This window comes from Nycticebus coucang, chromosome 18 (genome assembly GCF_027406575.1).
Source record: "Nycticebus coucang isolate mNycCou1 chromosome 18, mNycCou1.pri, whole genome shotgun sequence".
NCBI classification, from domain to species: domain Eukaryota; kingdom Metazoa; phylum Chordata; class Mammalia; order Primates; family Lorisidae; genus Nycticebus; species Nycticebus coucang.
Genome location: NC_069797.1, coordinates 50848563 through 50874017, shown reverse-complemented (window position 1 = coordinate 50874017; position 25455 = coordinate 50848563). Strand labels below are relative to the sequence as shown.

The window sequence follows — 25455 nt, the reverse complement described above, 5'->3', positions numbered from 1 at the left end:
ACTACCTGCCCCTCATTACCAAGCAATCTGGCAAATGGCATGCCCTAGTATCATGTGTGGGCTGTTACTCAGTGCTCCCACATTTCTAGAAAACCCTCTTGCCTATTTCTCATATCTTATCTGAACATGTGAGACAAGCAAATAAGCATGAGTATTTCCCACTTCAGCCAGACAGTGCCAAATCAGAAATCAGACAGTCCTGATCATCAGAAATGAGAAGAGCATCATTGGACTTTCAAATAAAAACCAAGTTCACACTCTCAGGAAATGGAAAAACAAAACAAAAACAAAACAAAAACAAAACACACTGGATTTCATACATGTTTCATATACATATTTATATATATTTCATGTACAAAGTTACATTCTGAACCCCAGGGATTCCATAATAGAAATAAATACTGAAATAACTACATTGCTAAATGAGCTTTTTTGCTCATAGAAATGAAGCCTCAGCCTTTAAGAGATAGCAAGTGGGACATTCTAGAACCCATTTTTCAGATTACAGAGGCAAGTAAAATTCTGATAAACTGTCTTGGACAAAAAACAAATTTAGAACATAAAATGGTTAAAACATATTCAAATATTGAGAAATGTATAACAAAATTAATGATAAAACTTAATTTTTTAAGAGAAAGAAATAGACATTTAGTGTTACAGAACAGCATAACCCTGTTAGAAAAGCATTTATGATTCCACGTTTAATTTTGTCTCCTACTCTTCCCCACGTTACAAAGTGAGACCAAAGGAGTCCTTTTCTCAACATGATCAATTAAGAAGAGTGAGCCCGAAATCTGGCCGCATCCTTTGGTAACGGTCATAAAACTCACAAGAAAATAAATATTCAGTTCCACGACATTTCAAGACACATGTTCTTTAGGACAGTTAATAGTGTGAAACATTCTGTTTTGTTTTATTCTTTTACTAAGGCAGCCTATATTAAAGGATCTAGTCCCAAATGTAGGAAGATCTTTACAAGAAATGAACAATACAGCCATTGAGAAAAATGCATTTTAACCTTTTCTATGCAAACACACTTAATCTGAAAAGTTATGTGCTGCCTATTTTGTGCTCAAAATATTTTATACTCTCAACAAGCTGCAGCTATTAAGAGATTCATTCCTATTTAAAAAATTTAGATCCACACAAGTTGGAGAAAAATACTCTGAAAACTGAGTTTCTAGAGAACATTCTCCCTTTGCTTCACAGAGATTTTAACCTGCATTTAACAGTATCAAGCTGAGGCGTATGATATTATCATTTTTGTAGGTCAGCAATGGTTGAACACTCATATGTAACCCAAGTGTAACAAAATCAGAATTCTCGGATACCCCTTATTTTTTCCAATAGGGGTAAATTCTTTTTTTCACATAGAGAGATTGACCTGAGGTACGCAAGCCTCTTCTCTGCCCTTGACCTGGTAGCTACAGGCAAGTTTACACCCCTTTGCTGCTTGCAAGCAGCTTACATTTTGGCATTTTCTTCCGAAAAGTTACCACTTTAATCAAAGTGAACATTATAAGAATATAAACCTGTTATTGAGGGGAAAGAAACGAGGCAATCTGTAGAAAGTATTTAACTGAAATTACAAATATAAGAACAAGCCTTTAAAACAATTATACAGGCATTTTTGTCCCTGCACTTAATCAACAGGGCCACAGATAATCTGACATCTTCAGGTAAAATAACTACACACCTATCTATATTCCTTTAGTTAAAGCCAGCAAGTTCAGAAGAGCAATTACAACTGTAGTGACATGTCTGCATTCTTCTTTAGCCCCTAATTTCCTAAGTCACTTTCAGCTATACAAACGTAGGTGAATAACAGCAAATGGGCTCTGACTCTGGGATGTTTACTTCCTGGGATTAAAATTCCCCAAAACTTTGCCGTCACTTTCTAGTGAATTTATACATTTCCAATACGTGTTTAATAATGCTTTTTTAAGGTACTGCCAGAAATGGCTCAGATATAAAATAAGATAAAAACAGCAAGCAAGCTATGGAAAAAGTAGATTAAGTTTTGGTGCCTTGAAGAAAAGTGACTAAGCAGCTCAAGCAAAACGTTGTCCTTTAAATCCAGCTTTTACCAAAACAATTCTTTTAATATGTACAGTGGCCACAATCTTATCGTGTACACAATGTGCTTGTAGACACATGTGGTCAAATGGATCTAAAGGCCTCCTCTGGCTCAGTAAATCCCATGTACTTTACAATCTAGCCTAATCACGTGTATGCATTAGAGTCACTGGTGTACTTTTTACAGACATCTTTGCATAATGGTTCAGAAAAAAATCCCTGGTACTTAAGAATATTAGGCAGTTTCAGATTTGTGTTTGCTTTCTTTTCTTTGAAGCAGTCCTTCCGATGACTGGGAGGCCTTTATCCTACAGGACTATATTGTTAAAATACATAATACATAAAATTATATTTAGCTTTGCTTAGTAGAAATGGATAAGAAAGGATAAATCACATATTTTTCAAGAAGATTGAGAGAGGAAAGAATTGCAGCATCATGGTTTTTAAAAACTTATCGAACAAAAAAATCTTTAAAATGGGCATTGTGAGTGAAAAGACGTAATGTTAACTTTCCTTTATGTATCTTGACTCTTTTTCTTCTCCTTCATAGTTTTCTCCTTTTACACACAAAGTATCAAGTGTATATCTGTTCTGTAGTTTTATACAGAACAAAAGAAAATAGGTTTTTTAATTAAATCCCTCATTCAGTAGATTAGAACAGCACCCATCACCACTACAGTTTTACCCTTGATAGGTAAGAGCTGTCCAGGAACATTTGGCAAACAGGTGAATTTTTTACACGGACAAAACTCAATCAACCACCACCATCCTCTGGTACAAGGAATACAAAACACAATTTCCTTTTAAAAAATCCTCCCAGTGCTAAAGTATCTTTTTTAAGCTTCTCAAATAATTTTCTAAGCTTTATAAATAATAAACTTTTCAGACATGTCAGTATGAAAATGAGCAAGACTTGTCTCAAAAAAAAAACAAACAGAATATTCAGAAAAGCAGGCCTCATAAACTTTAGAGCTCTAATAAGTCAGAAACAGGAAACATTTATTTAAATAGTGTAGTCTTAATTTCTTTAATATAAAACCCCCCCAAAATCTGATGAAAACAAAGTTTTATATACCATATAAACAAGATTTGTCAGATTTGAAAGTGAAAGTTAAAGTAATTTACAGTTAGCTTTTAGCCCTCTTGGGACATTTAGATAAATCCTGATAATCCACCTGATATTAGTGTGTGTCAATTTTATAATACATTGGGGAAAACTTTGCTATTGTACTTAATGGTACAGTTTCATTCATTAAGTGTTTTCCATTAACTCCATTATTAGTGACAGCTAAAAAGTGATCCCATCAAATAAGTGACATTAGATGGTCTGTGGCAGAGTATACCACATCTGGATTGCTTTTTGTAATTCACCAGTTTGTAGAAAGTGAACATTCTTTGATTTGTTCAAAATATACTGAAATTGCCTATAACACTGGTGCAGTAAAATGGCTAGTTCGTCTGTATTATTATGGTAGAACAGATTTCATAAGATAAAGTTAACAGGAAAAAAATGCTCACACATTATGTGGTGAAACTTGTTTCACAAAAGAACATTAAATAAAGGGAAAAAGGGGAAATAAACCATGCAGAAGAGATGGCTTCCCTATCTCCACCTGCTTCCTATGGGCTCATTCACTGCCATACATCACTTGCCACACTATCAAGTGACTCCTTTCTGCTTTGGTGACAGAAGGTTCAAGTGGAAGATCCTCTCCAAGAAGTTCTGATTCTCCACCTTCATCACCTAGTGGATGATAAAAGGATTCAGGTTAAGTTGAGCACAGAAAATATAGAATGATGTGAATCTGAAATAGTGCTCATGGTTCTGTAAATGAGATGCGCAAAGCTTGTCTGACTTCCACTGCAAAGGAGACAGTAAAACAAGTACCTGAGTCAGAATCTTCACTCATATTCACCCAAGCCACTGCCTGACTTCCAAAAAGGTTAATTAATTTTTCAGACTACATTTATAAAACCAACTTCACTATACGATATTAGAAAGTCATCCCCCTATGCCTGTATATTGATGTTAACAGAAATGGGAAGCTGAGAAGGCAAAGCTGTCCCATTCTGTGTTCATCCAAAATAAACAGAGTGTACTCTCATTTATTGAAATCTAAGAATTGAGATTAAACACTACTCTAAAATGTGTAAGCAAGGGTATGGAGCACATAAGCTAAATTCAAATAACTCAATGCTTATTATCAGGACAACTGATAGAAAACACATGGAAATTAAAATCATCTCCCCAAATCCCTACAAGATGACAAATTTATCACCTCCTACACTGGGGTTTTTCTGCCAATGATTTTTCAAGTTCAGGATAGGTCATGAATTAACAGCACATGGTGGAAATGAAGAAATGAAAAGCCTGGTGTAGCAGCCAGGCTACAGGTACTTCTGCAAGGCATCTGAGTGACTGTGACAATTGAGGTCCTGATCAAAGCCACTGGCTTCCAAGGCCCAGTGTGGGCACACCACACTGCTCTCCATGAATAACATTTGTTGTTACAGAGCAGGGTTATCTGGGCACAATCCAGTGACAACTTGTCTAATGGGATGGATTCTTCAGCAGAATACTAGAAACACGCAGAACAGGAGACAAAGCCAATCCACTGATCAACTAGAATTTTGTAATGTGCCTCACATGAATTTCAGTTGCACAAAGAAAATACTGATACCACTGACAACAGTGGAAAAGAAAAAATCCTAAATATCAACATTTTGCTCTGTAGGCCAAACTCTCTTACCCCACACCCTAATGACTCTTTAATGACAATGTCAAACCATGGTGAAGAGTACACTCAGGACAAAATCCAGTTTCTAAACTGAAATACAAACAGATGGCTAGAATATAAAAAAATTAAGTTTGGTCTGGGTACAGTGGCTCACGCCTGTAATCCTAGAACTTTGGGAGGCTCTGGTCAGAGGGACTGCTTGAGACTAGGAGTTCAAGACCAACCTTAGCAACACAATGAGCCTTGGTCTCTAAAAAAATTAAAAAATTAGCCAGGCAGGGTGACACACGTGGTCAAATGGATCTAAAGCCCTCCTCCGGCTGCCAGTTACTCAAGAGGCTGAGGCAAGAGGATTGCTTGAGCCCAGCAGTTCAAGGTTATAGTAAGCTATGATTGTGTCACTGCACTCCAGCTGTGAGACCTTGTCTCCAAATAAATAAAACAATTAAATTTGGCTCTTAAATTTTAAAAAATTGCGATGACAGATTAACTGGCTGAGATAAAAACTGTTGGCATTTGTTTTTTGAGTTGTTTTGTTTTGAAGATTTCCCCCCCTCCAGTGGTAAGATTGAACTTTCATTAGAAGTTAGAAAGAAATACAGAAGGAGTAAAAAGCACCAGAGCTTCTGGAAGTGGGGAAGAGCTGAAGAACTCCTTCAGGAGTCTCCACGTGGGCTCTTTTATCTAGGGGTCTTAAGTCTTGAGGATTACACATGGCTGGTAGGAAGATTTTTAATTATAAAGAAAAATTGTTGGCCAGGAGTGGTGGCTCATGCCTATAATCCCAGAACTTTGGTAGACAGAAGTGGGAGGAATGTTTGAGGCCAGGGGTTCAAGACCAGCCTGGGCAGCAAGGCAAGACCCTGCCTCTATAAATAAATTTTTTAAAAATTAGCCAGGCTTACGCCTGTAGTCTTAATTACTCAGGAAGCTGAGCTGGGAGGATGGCTTCAATCTAGCAGTTTGAGGTTGCAGTGAATTGTGCTCACACCACTGCACTCCAGTATGGGTGACAGAGCGAGACCATGTCTCACCAAAACAAAACAAAACAAAAGCTCAAGTGGCTAAGGCGCCAGCCACATACACCAGACCTGGTGGGTTCGAATCCAGCCCGGGCCTGCCAAACAACAATGACAACTACAGGCTTGGCAGAAGGTCTCAATTACCAATTTGTATGGGCCTCGCCCTTAGTCATTCACTAATATAACATACAGAAATGGCTAATTGGCTCGGTGCCTGTGGCTCAAGCGGCTAAGGCGCCAGCCACATACACCTGAGCTGGCGGGTTCGAATCCAGCCCAGGCCCACCAAACAACAATGACGGCTGCAACCAAAAAAATAGCCGGGCATTGTGGCGGACACCTATAGTCCCAGCTACTTGGGAGGCAGAGGCAGGAGAACTGCTTGAGCCCAGGAAATGGTGGTTGCTGTGAGCTGTGATGTCACAGCACTCTACCCAGGGCGATAGCTTGAGGCTCTGTCTCAAAAACAAACAAACAAACGAACAACAACAAAAAACTAACGACAACTACAACCAAAAAATAGCTGGGTGTTGTGATGGGCGCCTGTAGTCCCAGCTACTGGGGAGGCTGAGGCAAGAGAATCACTCGAAAAAAAGAAAATTACAAAAATATTAAAACAAACAACAACAACAAAAAAACAACAACAACAACGAACAAACAAAGCAAAAGAATTCTGTCTCCTAGGGTCTCTATGACATAAGATTTAAGTTAAGCCATTAAAAATATGGGACTGTTGGAATGCATTTCTCATTGTTAAAATAATACAGGAAAAGGAAATGGAGCAAAAAAAGATCAAATTCAATTTTTTAAAAAAGCATATTCACTATTAAAATTAGCCTGTGCTAAAGACAAGTCTATTTTTTAGGCTGGATCAACTACAGGCACTGCCAAAACTGGTTAAGCAATTTTTATGTTATTTTCAGAATCTACAATGGAAGGAATTTTTAGTGGAAATGGAAAAACCACAGAGATTTTATTAACATACTCTTTAGTATGGTTCCAACTGCCATACTGCACTCCAAGAAAAAGCTACAAATACCACCTCTGCCAAATGGAGTCCCTGTAATAATTCTCTTATAAAGGAATTCTACACCAATAGTCAATTATTTAAAAAACAATTGAAATTATTTCCTTCCTGCTGATATCCTTATAAGAAACCAATTTCTAAACAAAACATTAACACACCTCCCCTCCTTAAAAGTGTCAGTAAGCCTTTTATATCAGGTATTTTGATTTACACTAGTCACATATGGCACACTATCATTTATATTACCCTGAATTTTTTTTTTTTTTTGTAGTTTTTGGCCAGGGCTTGGTTTGAACCTACCACCTCCGGCATGTGGGACCGGCGCCCTACTCCTTGAGCCACAAGCGCCACTCTATTACCCTGAATTTTTAACTCTATTTTTATATAATTCATATCTAAAGCAAGTATTTGTCACTGATCTTTGGCATTTTTTTTTTTTTTTGTAGAGACAGAGTCTCACTGTACCGCCCTCGGGTAGAATGCCGTGGCGTCACACGGCTCACAGCAACCTCTTAACTCTTGGGCTTACGCGATTCTCTTGCCTCAGCCTCCCGAGCAGCTGGGACTACAGGCGCCCGCCACAACGCCCGGCTATTTTTTGGTTGCAGTTTGGCCGGGGCTGGTTTGAACCCGCCACCCTCGGCATATGGGGCTGGCGCCCTACTCACTGAGCCACAGGCGCCGCCCGATCTTTGGCATTATTAAATTCCCTAACACCATGTAGTGTTTTATGTTTGGGAACTTTTTGAATCACTGATATTTTAGGTTAGTACAAGAGATCTGTTTATAGCAAATAAATAAATTTATATTTGCACAATATAAGTATAAAAATAAATTTATATTTCACAGTTTACAAAGCATTACTCCATAAGCATCAATTCTCTTTTCACTGTACTTCTCTGGCTTATTTAGATCCCTAAATAAATTCAAAAGATCTGTAAACGGAGTACTAATTCAGGGTTCAAACCTCCTCTTTTAGTTCCTACATATTTTTCTGGAGTGAATTAACCGTATCTCATGGCTTTTAGTACCACTGCATATCAATAGCCCCCCAATCCCTTCTTCCTAAGATGTGAGACCTGTAGCTGGAAGACCAGTGGTAATGTCCTAGTTAAATCGCCACTGTGTTATTCGAGGACAACATAGGGTCCTCCTTAACTTCCCTCCAGATCTTCTGCTTCTGCCGTTCTGGAGGAACTGAGTGAATAGATCACTTCTTCTTTCCCCACGTCCCGGTGGCTGTCAATTCCCCATCATGCTTATTTATTCCCACAGTTACTACCATACTTAGGTATTTATTTCTCCCTATGTCTAGTCTTCAATCTCCAATTCATTTTTTTCATACAGATCTAATCATGTTGTTCCTCTAGTTCTCCTTTGCTTGAAAGGTAGAGGGCAGACTCTGTAACTCGGTATATAAAGGCCTCCCATACTCCAGCCCCTCCTTCCCTTTCTAGACCAGAGATTTGTACTTTCTTCTACTCTATGCTCTGATGTTTTTCTTCAGTTAAGATAGTTTCACATCTTTAAATCTTTAGTCAAGCTATTATCTTGGAATGCCAATCCTAATCCCTTTCCCAATTCAATCTTTTATAATAATACTTAATTTCTTAGAACTTCCTCCTCTTCCCACCTCTGGGAAGAACTGACTACTCATCACCAGAGCGTCTATAACATTTTAATGTATTAATATATCTCTATCTCTGCACTATTCCATAATCTATTGCACAAAGGCTTTGATTTATTTCCCTTATCTCAAGTTTAAGGCTGCTTGGCACATAGATGATCAATCAATGTTTGTAAGGTGACAAAATGAACAAATGAATTCAGTTTTAATACAAATAAAATTTTATGAAGTATTTTTATTTCTCTACTTTGCAAGTGAGGAAACTGACTCCAATCTTATGCTCTTCACATAAAACTTAACATATGACCACATCATGCTATTTCTAATATTCTTTAAAATAAGTACACTTTGGTATAAAAAGAAATAAAAAAGGAAAAAAATGAAAAAGAAATATAAAATCCTTTCCCAAGTAAAGAATTCAAAGAGAACCTCTTAGAAATCATTAGAATTCAGAGTGGGTAAAAACACAAGTCACAGAAAGCAATGGAAACTGAGTTCCCAGACTGAAGACTCACCCATTCGGAAGTCAATGTAGCCCTCTCCTCCACTGATGACAAGCATAGACTTCGAGGGTGTCTGGCTGCCAGGCTCCTGTGTAGATGGCCCTGCTTTGTCACCTGTTAGATCTGTGCCACTGTTGCTACTTTGTGGGCTGACAACTTGACCTATTTTATACAGAAAACAGACATGAATATTATTTATCACAGATAGGGTTCAGGGAAGTAGTTCTTTTTCTTTTTTTTTTTCCCCTGAACATTTTCAGAGTTAAACAAAAAGGTAAGAGTATTTTGAAGTATAGCCAAAGTACTGGGGCAGCTAGAAGGTTCTGCATGATCAGAAAACATCTATATGAAGGTTATAAGAGCCAAGTTTGAAAATGTAAACAAACAAATTTTGTACCAAACAGAAAGAAGTCCAAAATCCAGTATGTGGGGGCGGCACCTGTGGCTCAAAGGAGTAGGGCGCTGGCCCCATATATGCCAGAGGTGGCGGGTTCAAACCCAGCCCCGGCCAAAACTGCAAAAAAAAAACAAAAAAAAAAACCCAAAATCCAGTATGGGATAGTGTAGTGGCGAGGTGGGTCTCAGCTACCTGCTTCAAACTACCGTATCTTTTGTTCTGAGAGAGAATGGAAAGGTCTCTTCCTAAAAATAAGTGTGCTTATTTGTCTAAGAGTCCAAATCTTCATCTTAAGCCTTATGAGTTTATATATTCATAATTAACATTTAAATTTATTCCAAATCCATGGCTTTCCTCTCTTATATTTAAGGAAAGAACATCTTAAATTTAGATTATGCAAATAAAATTACCAGTAAATGTACCATTTGTTCTAAAGCTTAAGTTCTAAGGTAGAATCCTTGAGCATGAAATGGTAGAAAGAGGGAGACCTTTAAATATTATTCACACTATGAACAAATGAACAATTTTTAAGGCATTACTCTTAGAAAGCTTTGACTGTGGGATATATTTTTCCTTTCCAAAATCTACTGTCTTTTGGTCAAATTACACAGATCATGCCTCCAGGAGCTAGCAGGACAGTAATAGGATGCAATACACTGTAAAAAAAATTCATTTACATTGCAAGTGGATAGGTAGTTTGATGTATTCCCACAGGGCTTCATTCATGCTTTACTCCATTATACTCTGGAAGAAATCAAGCCTGTTAGAGATAACTTCTGTCAGTAGACTAGTTAGTTCTGCCATGGAAACAAGAGCACAAGGGTTTATAAAATAAGACCAACTAGAATGGTTTAACCCTTAGGGCCAACTGGCTTCTCAACAACCAATGTTGCCAATTCCACTTTTAGGTTTATTTATTTATTTGGTTGTTTGTTTGTATTAGGGAAAGAGTCTCACTTTCTGGCCCTTGGTAGAGTGCCGTAATGTCACAGCTCACAGCAACCTCCAACTCCTGGGCTTGGGCGATTCTCTTGCCTCAGCCTCCTGAGTAGCTGGGACTACAAGCACCCACCACAATGCCCGGCTATTTTTTTGTTGCAGTTTGGCTGGGGCCAGGTTTGAACCCGCCACGCTCAGTATATGGAGCTGGCGCCCTACCCACTAAGCCACAGGCACCACCCAAATTTCTTTCTTTCTTTTTTTTTGAGACAGAGTCTCACTTTGTCACCCTTGGTAGAGTGCCATGGCGTCACAGTTCATAGCAACCTCAAACTCCTGGGCTTAAGTAATTCTCTTGTCTCAGCCTCCCAAGTAGCTGGAATTACAGGTGCCTGCCACAACATGTGGCTATTTTTTTTTTTTTTTTGGTTGCAGTTGTCATTGTTGTTTAGCAGGCCCAGACCAGGTTCAAACCCGCCACCCTTGGTGCATGTGGCTGGCACTATAACTACTGTGCTATGGGTGCCGAGCCAAGAATCCTTGACTTTCAAACAAAGCAGTACATTTACTCCAACTCCTGGGCTTAGGCGATTCTCTTGCCTCAGCCTCTTGAGTAGCTGGGACTACAGGTGCCTGCCACAACGTTTGACTTTTTTTTTTTTGCAATTTGGCTAAGGCCGGGTTCAAATCTGCCACCCTCCGTATATGGGGCTGGTGCCCTACCCACTGAGCCACAGGCACCACCCACTTTTAGGTTTATATTCAACAGGAAAATTTTTCACATATGTAGAAGAAAGTCCACTACACTGCTGTTTTTAATAGAGGAAGAAAAAAGAGAAAAGAAACGTAGTGACCTATCAATAGGAAAATGAATAAAAAGTAGCACATTTATTCAGACATGAGAATACCAGGTTTTTATTTATGAACATCAATAAATCTCAAAAAACAAGAAGCAAGTTGTAGAATACATATAAACATAACATTTAAGTAAAGTTGAAAACCACCAAAAATACTGTATTTTATTTATAATATATTTCAACATAGTAAAAACACAAAAACACAGGCAGGAGGATGCCTGTCAACTTCTATATAGTGGTTACAGATAGAGAGGAAAGAGAGAAGTAATGGGATCAGAAAAGGATATAATTGAGTCAAGGGGGATTCTGTGACATTTTATTTCTTTTTTTTTTTTTTTTTTTTGTAGAGACAGAGTCTCACCTTATCGCCCTCGGTAGAGTGCCGTGGCATCACACAGCTCACAGAAACCTCTAAATCCTTGGGCTTAGGCAATTCTCCTGCCTCAGCCTCCCGAGTAGCTGGGACTACAGGCACCCGCCACAAGGCCCAGCTATTTTTTTGTTGCAGTTTGGCCGGGGCTGGGTTTGAACCCGCCACCCTCGGCATATGGGGCCAGCGCCCTACCCGCTGAGCCACAGGCGCCGCCCCATTTTATTTCTTTTTATAAAAAGGAAAAAAATTGCTATTCCTGGCAATCCCATTTCTAGGAATTTATCCTAAGGAAATGACTATACAAATACACCAATGACCTTGCCCTATGTACATTTAATCATTTGATTTTTGGACCACTTTTGGGAAAATGAGTGTGTGGGTTAACTGTATGCATCAGCTTGGCTAGGCTGTGCTGCCCAGATATTTGGTCAAACACTAGTCTAGATTTTGCTGCGAAAGTATTTTTAAAATGTCATCAAAATTTATGTCAGCAGTCTTTGAGTAAAGCAGATTATTCTATTAATATGGGTGGGCCTCATCTAATTACGTGAAATCTTTAAAAGACAAAGTCTCAGGACCCCTGATGAATAAAAACATTGGCTCCAGATTGCTTTCAGACTTGAATTGCAACAGCACTCGCCTCTGGGTCTCCAGCTTGCCAGCCTGCCTGCAGACTTCAGATTTGCAAGGCTTCAGATTCACAATCACGTGAACTAATTGCTTAAAATCTCTTATTCTCTTGCACACATTCTCTGTTGATTCTGTTTCTCTGGAGAACCCTTACTAATACACTGAAAACCTACCATTTCTAGGCCACACAGTTAATGTGGCAAAGTCAAATTTGAACTTCATCTAACACCTGTATTTGCCTCTTATGGGGAAAAAAATAAAAAACCTGGGCCTGGCTTCTAGGTGGTAAGAGCATTTTAGCACTGTTAATGGACTGAACATTTTTCACTGGACATTACCCCTACCACCTTTTATCTGAATGGTGCTTTATAACTCGCGATACCATTTTCATTCATTTTCATAACAAGTGTGGTAGGCAGAACAGACATTAATCATGCCCATCGAGGACTGAGGAAATAAGTCTCTGAGGTTAAGCAACTCCTAGCCCACATCTCTTTCTGCACACAGGCTTGGCAACACAGGCTTCTTTCTAGCCATTTCCTTCATTAGGTCAAGACCACTTTTGGCATTTTGCTATCACAAAATAATACCATTACTTTTCAAAAGTAAGTGAGTCTCTTAAAGAAAAATTAAGATTTGTTTTTGGGAGTGAGAGACATATTCCAAAATAACATCATTCAAATATCCATGTGGTATGTATTCACACCTCTGTTACGAGACTTTCTTTATAGTTATATTGAAATTCCCGACAATTCTAGTTCTTAGTTAGCATTAGACCAGGTAGTAGAACGATGACAAAAGAGAGACAAGAGATCTCAAAAGAATAATGTAACCCACCTGGGACTGCCACAAAAAATTTCACTGCATCCCGGTGACCATGGAAACAAAGCTGTGCATGTGCCATTGAACAATAGGGTATAAATGTTCCTGGAGTCACTTTATCGCTGTTTTCATCACCATACACGCGGATTACACTTCCAGGACGATTTCCTGGTGCTCCTGAGGTTTTATTTGCTGCAATAGAAAAACCAAATACCAAATATTTTCCCCTAGAAAATAGTAATGATATGAGGTTATTGGTTAATCCTTATGATATTATCTAGAAGCTACAGCCAGCTGAGATAAAACAAGGGCAGCATTGCCAATTCAAGACAAAGCTGGGGAAAAAAGATTCAGCATGCTAGTTATTTTTAAGTACCTCAGTAAATGGAGTAGGGGATTTTGCCAGTCTAGCAATAGCTAAGCTTGCTTTTTAAACATATCTATTAATTTTTAAAAAGCATTTCAGTTAACAAAAGAAAACAGATTTGAATCTTAGCTTTATCTGTTTTGTTTTTAATCCTCATTTTAGAAAACTAACCATTATATAAAGTAAATGGATATATTTGTAAATAATTTTTTCAACAGTTTATCTTCTAATTTTGTTCCCTTGTAGTAAGAATATTTCCCTGGGGGGGGGTGGTGGTGGTGGTGGTAAAAAGTTGTGCTTATAAGAAAGAATCCAGCCACTATGATAGAGCTTTTATTTACCCCAGTCTGATGGTTTACTGGGCTACTATAGAATGACCAGACTCACAAAACATCCCCATTCCATGGGAGAGTAAGTGAATGAAAGAAACATGATCGGTAATAAGAGTAAACAATGGAAATTAATGACACTTTTAAGAGATGCTTCACGCTTACATTGGAAAACAAAGTTGAAAGAAAGTTCAGCTGCAACAAAAGATGATAAATATAGACTAAGCTGCTGAGCAGTTTGGTGGCCATGTAACAAACATTAAAAAACAAACAAACAAACAACAAAAAAAAAAAACGAACACCTGCTGCAATGCAGTGACTGCAAGTGGATGACATTTAGGCACAGTCAAGAGGGTATTCTAGAGAAGTGGGGACAGCCTCCCAGTGGCTACAGAAGCCAGGAGGAAGAGTTTGGTTCAGGATCTGCACTTACCCCTCAGCCCCAGTAAACGTCCCTGGTGGAGGATTACAGCTAAAGTGAGAGAGGAGGAGAGGGGACATGGAGAGGTGCATGACAGGGAGGAGAGAATTACTGTGAGCCGCCACTCAGCATCTTCTATCTGGTAACCTGCACTCAAAGCTCCTAATGAAATTAATAAGATCCCACTTGGCACAATACCAAGTAACACAAAGTTCTTAACCAACATCTCTACAGAATATCTCTGCACAGAAAGGACAATTTGATTTGCTGTGGTTTTGATTTTTTAAAATTATAAAGCAATTTTAGTGACTCTGAATCAAAACACTGAGAACTTAATAAAGAGCATTTCCTAAATGCTAAAATTTCTCTTTTTCTGTTTGTGTGTTGAAGAAATCCTATTTTAATTAACTACATCAAAGCAAAAGTCTCTCTTACACAGCAAGAGATTAATAAGGGGGGTTTCTTTAAAAGCTCCAGGTACACTGTCTTGTCTTCCCTCCCTTCCCCCTGCAAAAGGTATGGACATTCTGAGGTTATGAGTTTATTGACTTCTTTTATGGACTTACGGCATTTGTTTTTGAATTGTTCACTGCCCATGAATTTTGCAACACAAAAACACTTGCTTAATGGATGATCAAAGCAATGGAACATCATATGAGAAACACACAATGCATATTTTGTTCACAAAAATAATAAATCACATTCTTTTAAAACAGAGAATAGATGTTTTGTCTACAGTATAAGAAAAGGCTTGGTGACCTTCTAAGGAACTTTAACTGTTCTTAAACCTCAAATAAAGCAAATGGAATGTCCTAAACGATCTCCCAAGGAGATATGAAAAACTAGAATGAATGCTAGATAGTGCGTCTTAGACACGTATAAGAAAGCTGAGGAAAAATGGACTTCAACTTTTATCTCAGAGGTAAACAGGACTGTGATGCCTGAAGTGAGAAAAACAGCTTCTCACAATGAAAAATTTTTCATTATAAATATTAATCTTGATACATAGAAACTGTTACTCACCAGAGTAATTAGGTTTCAGAGAAAGAGTGAAGTAACGATAAAGCTAGATCCTTGCCATCAGCTTGATTTTCTGAGTTGTCAAAGATTTGCCAATAGCTAAACAATTCCCTCTACCTAAATTCTAGATATAACGATTTCCTGCAACTTTCCTATTTGTTTTATGGCAGTTAACTAAAAATATACTTACTTTCTGTCAATGGGATGGAGATAATGACACCGTTTCCTGTTCCCACCCACAAACGATTGCAAGATACCATAAGAGCTGTGATCCTCACAAAAGAGAAGCCCAGTTTTCCAGTACCTGTAAGGGAGAGAGGGGGAGAACATTTTATTGAGAAACTAGAGCAGAGAGTGTTTTAGATTCCAAGCCCTAGAGTCGGAGGATTAATACAAGGGAGAAGAAATGTGCCCAGAGCTCGATGAATGATTCCTGAAGAGGCGTATCAAAGCAAACGCTTACTTGGCCTTATCGTCTGACAATTCAGAGTTAATGGGAAAAAAAAATTCTAAAAGTGGGTGGAAATACATCATTAGTTAGAAAAAAGGTATACAGGAAATAAGGCATATCAGGAAATATCAGCATTCAATTTGGGAGCTGTAAAACCAAACTGAAACATAAGATAAAATAACAAAAATCAGAGTTCACTAGGTTGGGAAATCCAATGTCCTTTGATTTTATAAGATGAAAAAGTTCTAGTTTGCTGTACATTTCTTGGCATAATAAAAAACAACCTTTGCCAACAAAATATGTACTTTTCTCCATGGGCGGTGTCTGTGGCTCAAGGAGTAGGGTGCCGGTCCCATATGCCAGAGGTGGTGGGTTCAAACCCAGTCCCGGCCAAAAACCAAAAAAAAAAAAAAAAACAAAAAAAACCCCAATGTATACTTTTCTCCTTATTTATGAATTTAGGTTCTAAAGCAGTTTAGAAATATTAGGATATAAATAATTTTGGGAAAATGCATGTATTTTTGTATTTCAAGTGAATTTTTACAACTGATCTTATTTTCAGTGTTAAGATGCAAACTATTAAACAGATAATACATTTAAGACAGGCAGCTTTAGTCATTTGTAAGCAGAGCTTACTGATGACAGAACCACAGTGTTAGAAGAAGCCTTTTTACTACCACTCAATCTAAGCTAGGAACCTTTAACCTACAGTCAAAAGTATATCCTTGAAATTAGTTTGTATGAATATATACACGCCTGACTCTAGGGAGAGAGCCATAGCATAATTAGGTTCTCTAAGGGCAGTTACCTTAAAAACTACTGATCCAGTTCAACCCTTCACCATTAAAGAAATCCTTTATTATACTCCTAAAAGTCATACAGCACTGGGCTAGGTGCTAAAGATACAACAGAAAACAAGACAAAGATGGTCCTTGCCCCTCATGGGGCTTAGGGTCTGTAGAGAAGACAGTGAACAGGAATCACTTAATACCAGTGCAATCACAGTAATGATGCCCACAAAGAAAAGGCATGAAGGGCCTAAATGAAGGTCTCTCCTGGAATAACAGGAGAGGACCTGAAATAACAGGCTAGGACCTGAAAGCTAGGTTAAAAAGAGGATACAGCACCTGTAAGGGCCCTGAAATTGGAAATGTCAGTGTGGGTAAAACAGAGTGTGAAAGGAGAGTGGTCCAGCCTGTGCAAGGTCTCCGAGTCATGGGATAAAATATCACCTCACATAAAGGCAAGAGTAGAAGTGTGTCATGGTAATATTTGCATACTGGTTACTAGATGGAGAACAGACAGGAGTAAAAACAGGAAGCCTGGCCTAGGGGAAGAGTGGTTGAGATAAAGAAGTAATTGATTGGACAGCGCCTGTGGCTCAAAGGAGTAGGGCACTGGCCCCATATGCCGGAAGTGGTGGGTTCAAACCCAGCCCCAGCCAAAAACTGCGCAAAAAAAAAAAAAAAAAAAAAAAAGTAATTGATTTACAAAATTTCTGGAGGCAGACTTGACAGCTCCCAGAGATTGGATGTGGGGAATAAGAGAGAAGTAGTCAAAAATAATCCCAAGTTTTTGCCAATAATCACAGGGTTAACTGGAGAATCTGATACTTCCAGTGACCTACAGTTCACTATTCCTGAAAGCAACTTATTCACTGCTTCTACAGAGCATTTTAGACCATTTAAAAATAAAACAGCTGGGTGCAGGGGCTCACACATGTAATCCCAGCATTTGGGGAGACTCAGGGAAGAGATTGCTTGAGGCCAGGAGTTCAAGACCAGCCTAGGCAACATAATGAAACCCTGTCTCTCCAAAAATTTAAAAAAATAAAAAAATTATCCAGGCATGGTGGTGCACATCTGTAGTCCCAGCTACTTGGGAATCTGAGGCAGGAAGATCTCCTGAACCCAGGTATCTGAGGTTATAATGAACTATAATCATGCCACCTGCACTCTAGCCTGGGTAACGGAGAGAGACCCTGTCTCAGAAATAAAAATAAAATAAAACAAAATAAAAAAGAAAACAAGAACTGAGGCTGGTCTGAGTGTAGTAGTGTGTACAACTAATTGATCAAAACAGTTACAGATTCCTTTGTTCCTTCTGCACTCCCATTACTTCACCAGCCTAAAAAACAGACAAGGACAACAAAAACTGAATGTGGTGTGCCTACCCACAGTCCCAGCTACTCTGGAGGCTGACGCAGGAGGAACCCTTGAACCTAGAAGTTCAAGTCCAACATGGGCAACATAGTGAGACTGCATTTCTAAAATATATAAGCAAATAAATAAAACATTTTCTTTGACTGGCAAAGATAAAACATTTTAGAAGCTTACCTAACATTTTGCTTACATAAGGCTCAATGTCCACATCCTGCAGATGTTGATAAGTGTGCGCATGATAGAGACGGAGTGTGGAATCCAAACGAATGGAGACCCACACACCATCACCCACCCATGCAAGCTGTCGCACTTGGCTCTCCTTCCTCGGGTGTGCATCAAATGATTTCTAGGAGAGATTGTCCAATACAAGTTACTTTTGTTACACAGGAGTTCATATTTTAAAATTGTTAATTTGCACAATTTAACATTTATTAAAAGAGAAGCCTGAATATTATATACTAAACATATGATTATGTTTATATATTCAAGGCTTTCATCCTAGAATGCAAACAAAACGAACCACAGGATGTTGGCCCTCAGTACTACATATTACAAAATATCCATTTCTGAAAGCGATATGGCACCTGGCACATCCACACCATGTAACAGTGTTCAACAGACAGATTTTACTGTCTAGATTTCGTGTTGATGTAAAACAATATCTGAAGATTCTATTTGCAATTAAACAAAAAGGAACCTTCAATGCTGTGTATGTATAGACTGAGCATCCCTAATCCAAAAGGCTTCAAAATCATTGGAGTGCCAACATCACACCATAAAGTTACCTGAACACATTTTTCTCACTGTATTAATGGTATGTCTTTTTTGTTTTTGAGACAGAGTCTCACTATGTTGCCCTGGGTAGAGTGCCATGGCGTCACAGCTCACAGCAACCTCAAACTCTTGGGCTTAAGCGAATCTCTTGCCTCAGCCTCCCGAGTAGCTGGAACTATAGGTGCCTGCCACAATGTCATTGTTTAGCAGGCCTGGGCCGGGCTCCAACCCACCAGCCCCGGTATGTGTGGCCAGCACCCTAACCACTGAGCTACAGGCACCCAGCCTGGTATGTCTTATTTTTTACTATTAAGTATTTATGTGTGGAAAAAGTATAAGAAAATGAAATGCTTTTTGGCAGCATATAAATTTAGAGTCGGGAATGAAGGCTGAAATAGTGATATATTTGCTTTGTGATAGTTCAAAGTACACTAACTTTGCTTCATTAACCAAATTATTAAAAATAATTATATATCCTCTTTAAGCTTGTGTATGTGTATATGAAATATAAATTTTGTGTTTTGACTTAGGCCCCATCCCTAAAATATCTCATTATGTCTATCCAAATATTTCAAAATCCTACAAAATCTAAAATCCAAAACACTTGCAGTCTTAAGAGTTTCAAATAATTTACTTTGGGACTTCTAGGAAAGGGAATGTGATTTAGGGCAGGGATGATGGAAAATTTTCACCTAAAAATTTTCCTGGTATAAACAATTAGAATGAACATATTGTGGCAAAAAAAAAAAAAAAATTATAAGAAAACATTAAGAGGGTTTTGTTTTTACAACCAATTCCTAACAAGGTCACTTCTCAGTCCGTGACATGTATGTAGATGTGGCTGGATATGCACTGGTGGTGGGGCAGGGAGACTTGGGACTCTTCCTCTCAACCTTATGTAATTAAACATGTCAAGAACCAGGTACTACTGCTTAGTGCCTGCAGCTCAGTAGTTAGGGCGCTGGACACATGCACCAGGGCTGGTGGGTTGGAACCCAGCCAGGGCCTGCTAAACAACGACAATAATAGCAAAACAATAGCCAGGCGTTGTGGTGGGCGCCTGTAGTCCCAGCTACTTGGGAGGCTGAGGCAAGAGAATCACTTAAGCCCAAGAGTTTGAGGTTGCTGTGATCGGTGACGCCATGGTACTCTACAAAGGGCGACATGGTGAGAATGTGTCTCAAAAAGAAAAAAAAAACAACCAAAAAACATGTACTCAAAAAAATATGTATTCATTTGTGGATATATACACAGATACACATTTAAATATTCATATGTGAATCCTCTTTCCTTTTTTTAAAAAAAACCTTTCTACCCTTGCAATCAAAAGTGGCAAGAGAGCTGAAGTAACACAGAAAGCTAAGACATCAAAACATATTGCTTAAGTGTCCTAAAACACAAAGATTCAGAAAACAATTTCTAAAGCTGAGAATATAGTCTTTGAGCAATACAAATTGAGTAAGTACGGAAAACATAGGCTAACTTACCTCTATTTTCATGGCCTTCGGCTGAACCACATAGATTTTGTTCCTGTAGCCACACCAGACTTTGTCATGTACCACAGTCATGCATCGGATGGAATGATGAGGCCGTCCAAGGTCTAAGAGGTGATAGTTTGACAAATCCCACTGCCCATCTTTAAAATAAGCAATAGGTTATAGTTAACACTTAACTATCTTTTACTCAATTTCAACACAAGAAACATTCTATTTGGTTATATAATTAAATTTATTGACAAAGTATCCAAAATATCACGTGTTAGGTATACCCTTTATTTGTGCAGAAACTGGGTTCTCTTATTCTATAAACTGCAAAATTGGAAGAGACATCAAATGTCGTGGGATCCAACTCAACACCCAATACCTGATCCCCCTTTAAAAACACTCTCAAAACAATGATATGACAAATCAGTTACAAGTTATCTATTTATAATAATATTTTTGAGCTTAGAATGGACTTAAGGTTATTTTGGAGATATTATCTCATTCACTTGCATTTTGATGTATTTTCTTGTTATAAGTAAAGGGCAACATATTACTAACACTTTAGAAATTGTGCATACTATATTTTTAGTGATACTAGAAACAGGAATGAGAATAATCACTATAAGCTTGCTTTGCATTGTTAGCTTTGCTTGAACAATTTCAGTGAAAAAACCACCTCATAAAACAACTGTATTATTTTCAAACAGGTCTGAAAAATATTCTCCATACAGCTAAAACTCTGCCTCCTTGTACGTAACTGCCCATAGGTCTGCAGTTTTGCTCAGGGGAAACCCAAAGAATAAATTCAGCCCAAGCTTCTTTGTTACAGGCCTATGTCTTCCCCTTTCAGAACCAAACATCCCTGACATGTGCTTTTTCCCTATCTCAGTTTATGGATGTTGCATCCTAACTATTTTGTTGAAGTCTATTTAATATGCTGCCTCATCTAGCATAGAAAAGTAGGATTATCACCATCCCTGTTTTGGATACTTTATAATTTCTATGAGGCTTAAGCCATTAACTAATTCATATTGAGTTTAGAGTCAACCTTTAAGTAATTCTCCATCTTCAGACTTATCTCCTCTGTCTTGTTTCTCTGAACCCAACCGCAGGGCTTTGCATTGATCCTTACTAAAGGTATTTTGTTTTTCTTCTTCTGTCAATATAATTTTGGATTCAGTTTACCAAACTATTTATTATTTCATTTTTTCTAGGCTCTTCCACTTACCAGCTGAATGACCACCAACAAGTAACTCAAATGCTCTGTGCCTCAGTTTCCTCATCTGTAAAATGAGGATGACAACAGAACCTTTTTCCTACGTTGTTGTGAGCATTAAACACAGACAATTGTCTGTAAAGGGCCCGAAGAAGGTAACATATGGTGATATGGAGTCATTAACCAGCAATCTCTCCGTACAAAGGCACCTAACTATCACCTACCTCACATTTCTCCAAGCCCAAAAGGATATGAGACATTAGGAAAAGTTTTTCTAAGATCCAATTCGGTGCATGTTTCATAACATTTCCCTGATCTACCAGTACGGTGGGTAGGAAATGAAGTACCATTGTTGGTTGACACATGTACCAAGAAGTTTAGAAGTAAGACATACTAAATGTGCTTAATTTAAATCTTTCAAGGTATGTTTTCTTACCTTATACACCACCCCTTTATCTATAGATGAAATAATGACTAAAGGGGAAGAAAAATAATCAAATGTTACCCAGTTAAAAATTATTTTTTAAAAATCTCCAAATAGGTTATGGCTCAAGCAGTTAAGGTGCCAGCCACATATACCAGAGCTGGTAGGTTTGAATCCAGCCCGGGCCCGCCAAACAACAATGATGGCTGCAACCAAAAAAAAAAAAATATAGCTGGGCACTATGGGAGGCAGAGGCAGGAGAATCATTTGAGCCTAGGAGTTGGAGTTTGCTGTGAGCTGTGATGCTACAGCACTCTTGAGGCGACAGCTTGAGGCTCTGTCTAAAAACAATCTCCAAATATAAGTAAATGCAAATTATGTTTAAAACATGGGACAACAGCCAGGCATGGTGGCTCAGGCCTGTAATCTTAGCCCTCTTGGGGCCGAGGTGGAAGGACTGCCCAGGCATTTGAGTTGCAGTGAGCTATGATCACATCACTGTACTCTAGCTAGGGTGACAGAGTGAGACTCTGTCTTAAAAAAAAGTAAAAAATAAAAAATAAAGATCCAAACAAAAATATCCTCACCAAATTTCTCCTAACTGAATAAGTATTTATATGAATGAAAAAACAAATGCTTCTATATCATACTATATGAGAGTACCATAACATGCTAAACTATTTGCTCATTATGATAAATATTTTTTCCCTGAGGTATATTGTTTATCTTGTTTTACTTTTACTTTTTTTAAGACAGAGTCTCACTCTGTCAGGTTGGAGCGAAGAGGTGAGATCACAGCACACTGCAGCCTTGAATTTCTGGCCTCAAGCAATCCTCCTGCCTTGGCTTCCCAAAGTATTGGGCTTATAGTGTAAGCCACCTTACCCAGACTTTCCCTCAAGTATACTGCTAATACATACCTTATAGTGTAAGCCACCTTACCCAGACTTTTCCTGAAGTATACTGCTAATACATACCTTATAGTGTAAGCCACCTTACCCAGACTTTCCCTGAAGTATACTGCTAATACATACCTTCACATAGGCACTAGTATACTTACTGATGTCACAAATTGACAGGAAAGGCAGAACAAATGACAATGTGACAGCTCAGAGGTTAATAACATTATATGGTTTGTTCATTTTCTAGTAGTGTGAGGAGTTTTACAAAATTATACATTTCCAAAGGTCTTGGGCTTTTTTGAACCAAGGTCTCACTTTGTCAGAGTACAGTGGCATAATCATAGCTCACTGCAACCTCAAACTCCTGGACTCAGGCAATCTTCCTGGCCCAGCCTCCCAAGCAGATAGGACCACAGATGTGTACTGTTATGCCTAGCTAATGTTTCTTATTTTTGGTAAGAGACCAGGGCCTCACTATGTTGCCAGGCTGGTCTGAAACTATTAGCCTCAAGAGGTTCTACCATCCTGGCCTCCCAAAGTGCTAGGATTACAGACATGAGACACTGCAACAGGCCAAGTTCTCTTTTCTTAAGATCTAGCTACTCTAGAAGTGTTCAGCTTAAACATTTATTCTTTCTCCTACTAAATATCATTTCTTCAAAACATAAGCCAATTTGCTTAAAAATGGTTTGTAAAGTAAAAAGTTATTCATAATCACTCACCAACTCCTCTGTGAAAGATTGCCAGGGTGCCATCAGCCAGGGCCACTAAAACAATTCCTTTCACATGTCTGCAAACAGAATAAAAGGATTTTAGAGCTCCCCATTCAAGACTACAGACGAGATTACATGCTACTGAACTAGCTTAGAGCCTTGTAAAGAACCAATCTGTGATGAGATGAGGAGCTTACACGAGAACAAAAATGAATACACTGCTTTCTTCATTGTAAATGTCATGCTTGAAAAAAATGTAAGCTGAACTAAACAAATAGCATGTGCAGAATCTCTGTTGTTTCATTTTCTGGCTCAAGGTCCTGCTCTCATCACAGTCAACACAAACTCTACAGATCAGAGACAAACACCTCGAGTAGAACTAACAGTCAGCCTAGCCCTGTGGACTCAGAGACAAACTGAGGATTGTTGATGTTTGACATATAGGGAAAGACTAGAAAATCAATGCTCTAAGCAACTTATTCACAAACTATCAATAATATCCTAAAGCAAATGTGAATACATAGGTACTGGTTTTTTCCCGAAGTACTAAAGAACTCACGGTCTGGTAAGGAATCAGTCTAGCAAACTTTCTCTTCTACTTCGTTTTCTATTTTACTTTCTATTATAGTTTCATTCTCACTCAACTTCTCTAAACCCATAAAAAGAATTTTAAAAAAGCAAATGACCTGGATACTTAATTAGTCATGAAATGCACATTACCTTTAAAAGTCTTAAAATTTAGTTTATACCAAAATACACAATTTTAACAGGAAGAATTTCAAAAATAAAACTTACACAATACTGAGAATCGAATCTTTAAGTTTAATGGAATGGAGACATTTCCTCCACTGGGCTACAGATGAATGGACATACAAACTGCAAGAACAAAGTCAAGACTAGTAAGCATAGAGAACATTACAACATTGCTTATACCTCAAAATGACCACGAAGTTCATTCAGGAGGAAAGAATAACACAGATTTTAGGAAGAAGTGCTGCTGCTGTGGTACATGGTTGGAAAAGAAAAATGGAGTAAACATAGGCCTAAGGCCTAAGAGAAATAGGCTGCTTAAGCAAACAGAAACATGTGAAGACTGAAAAGCAAGAAAGTGCCAAAGTGGTTCACACAGGGAGTATTAGCGATGGCCTGCAGGCCAAATCCAGCCTGACACCTGTTTTCATACAGCTTGCAAACTAAGAAGAGTTTTTACATTATAAAATGGTTGGGGGAAAAAAATCGAGAGTATTTCATGACAGGAGAGATTTATATGAAAATTCAAATTTTAGGGCCCATAAGTGAATTTATATTGGAACACAGTCAATACTAAGTTTGCCAACCCCACATTTTATAGTACTGGGCCCACCTGAAATACTGTAATGAGTATTTCCCTGAGCATGACCTGTGAGTATTACTACTCAAAAAGTTTCGGACTTTGGATTTTTGGATTGGGGTGCTCAACCTGTAGTAACCTTGCTTACCCTTTGGAAATGTACAATTTTGTAAAACTCCTCACACTACTATAAAGTGAACAAACCATGTAATGTTATTAACCCCTGAGCTTTCACACTATCATTTATTCTGCCTTTCCTAGTAATTCTACTACCAAATTTGGGATTGGGCCTTTCTGCAGCAAAATACATTAGTTCAATCCCAATTTCTCTGCCCACACACTGGTCTTATACATCAAACACTGTCTGTGTGGTATTCAGCATCTTCTATTTCTGGATAACCTAGATTTTAAAATCTTATTTACCTTTTCTTCCAAAAATATTATATAAAGGGAACATTCTGTGACCAAAAAAAGAGGGGGAGTTTACCATTCAGAATCAATACAAGTACAATTTATGAGATAGTTGCAACATAATTTCAAGTATATAAAATTCCCTGCATTAATACTCACGTTTTGTATTTGTGTTGATCACATTTTACTCATTTATATTATTTCAAAAACAAAAGTAAAAAGAATAAAGATACTCTAATATTTAAAGTGTTGGCTCTTACCAGCCGTTCTGTGCTCCTAGCCACATGGTTGGTAACAGACTACTCATTTTCTGGGCTTCTTCTCTCACCAGGTCTTGTTCACTTGGCAATACTGATATTTGATCTTTATATGCATCTGCATCATTACTGGGAAGGTGAGGAAAAAGGAAAAAAAAATCTGAGTATGCCTGGCTGTAGTTT

The 25455-nt window shown here is 38.2% G+C and overlaps 1 protein-coding gene across 7 annotated transcripts in view; it reads right to left on the bottom strand.

Moving 5' to 3' along the window:
* Positions 1–317: 317 nt before the first annotated feature.
* SPAG9 (sperm associated antigen 9) overlaps positions 318–25455 on the bottom strand; it is a 156158-nt gene continuing 131020 nt past the window's right edge. For 4 of the 7 annotated variants that reach the window (XM_053568398.1, XM_053568399.1, XM_053568402.1 and 1 more), the window contains 10 exons: positions 25276–25401; positions 24070–24150; positions 23284–23351; positions 20023–20171; positions 17936–18107; positions 15339–15452; positions 14141–14179; positions 13027–13203; positions 9006–9155; positions 318–3820 (listed from right to left, as the gene is read on the bottom strand). In XM_053568398.1, coding sequence (XP_053424373.1) covers positions 3705–3820; positions 9006–9155; positions 13027–13203; positions 14141–14179; positions 15339–15452; positions 17936–18107; positions 20023–20171; positions 23284–23351; positions 24070–24150; positions 25276–25401 — 1192 coding nt within the window. In that variant the 3' untranslated portion in view covers positions 318–3704. The remainder of the gene's footprint in view (positions 3821–9005; positions 9156–13026; positions 13204–14140; positions 14180–15338; positions 15453–17935; positions 18108–20022; positions 20172–23283; positions 23352–24069; positions 24151–25275; positions 25402–25455) is intronic. The other 3 variants (XM_053568400.1, XM_053568401.1, XM_053568405.1) reach the window with 1 other exon arrangement.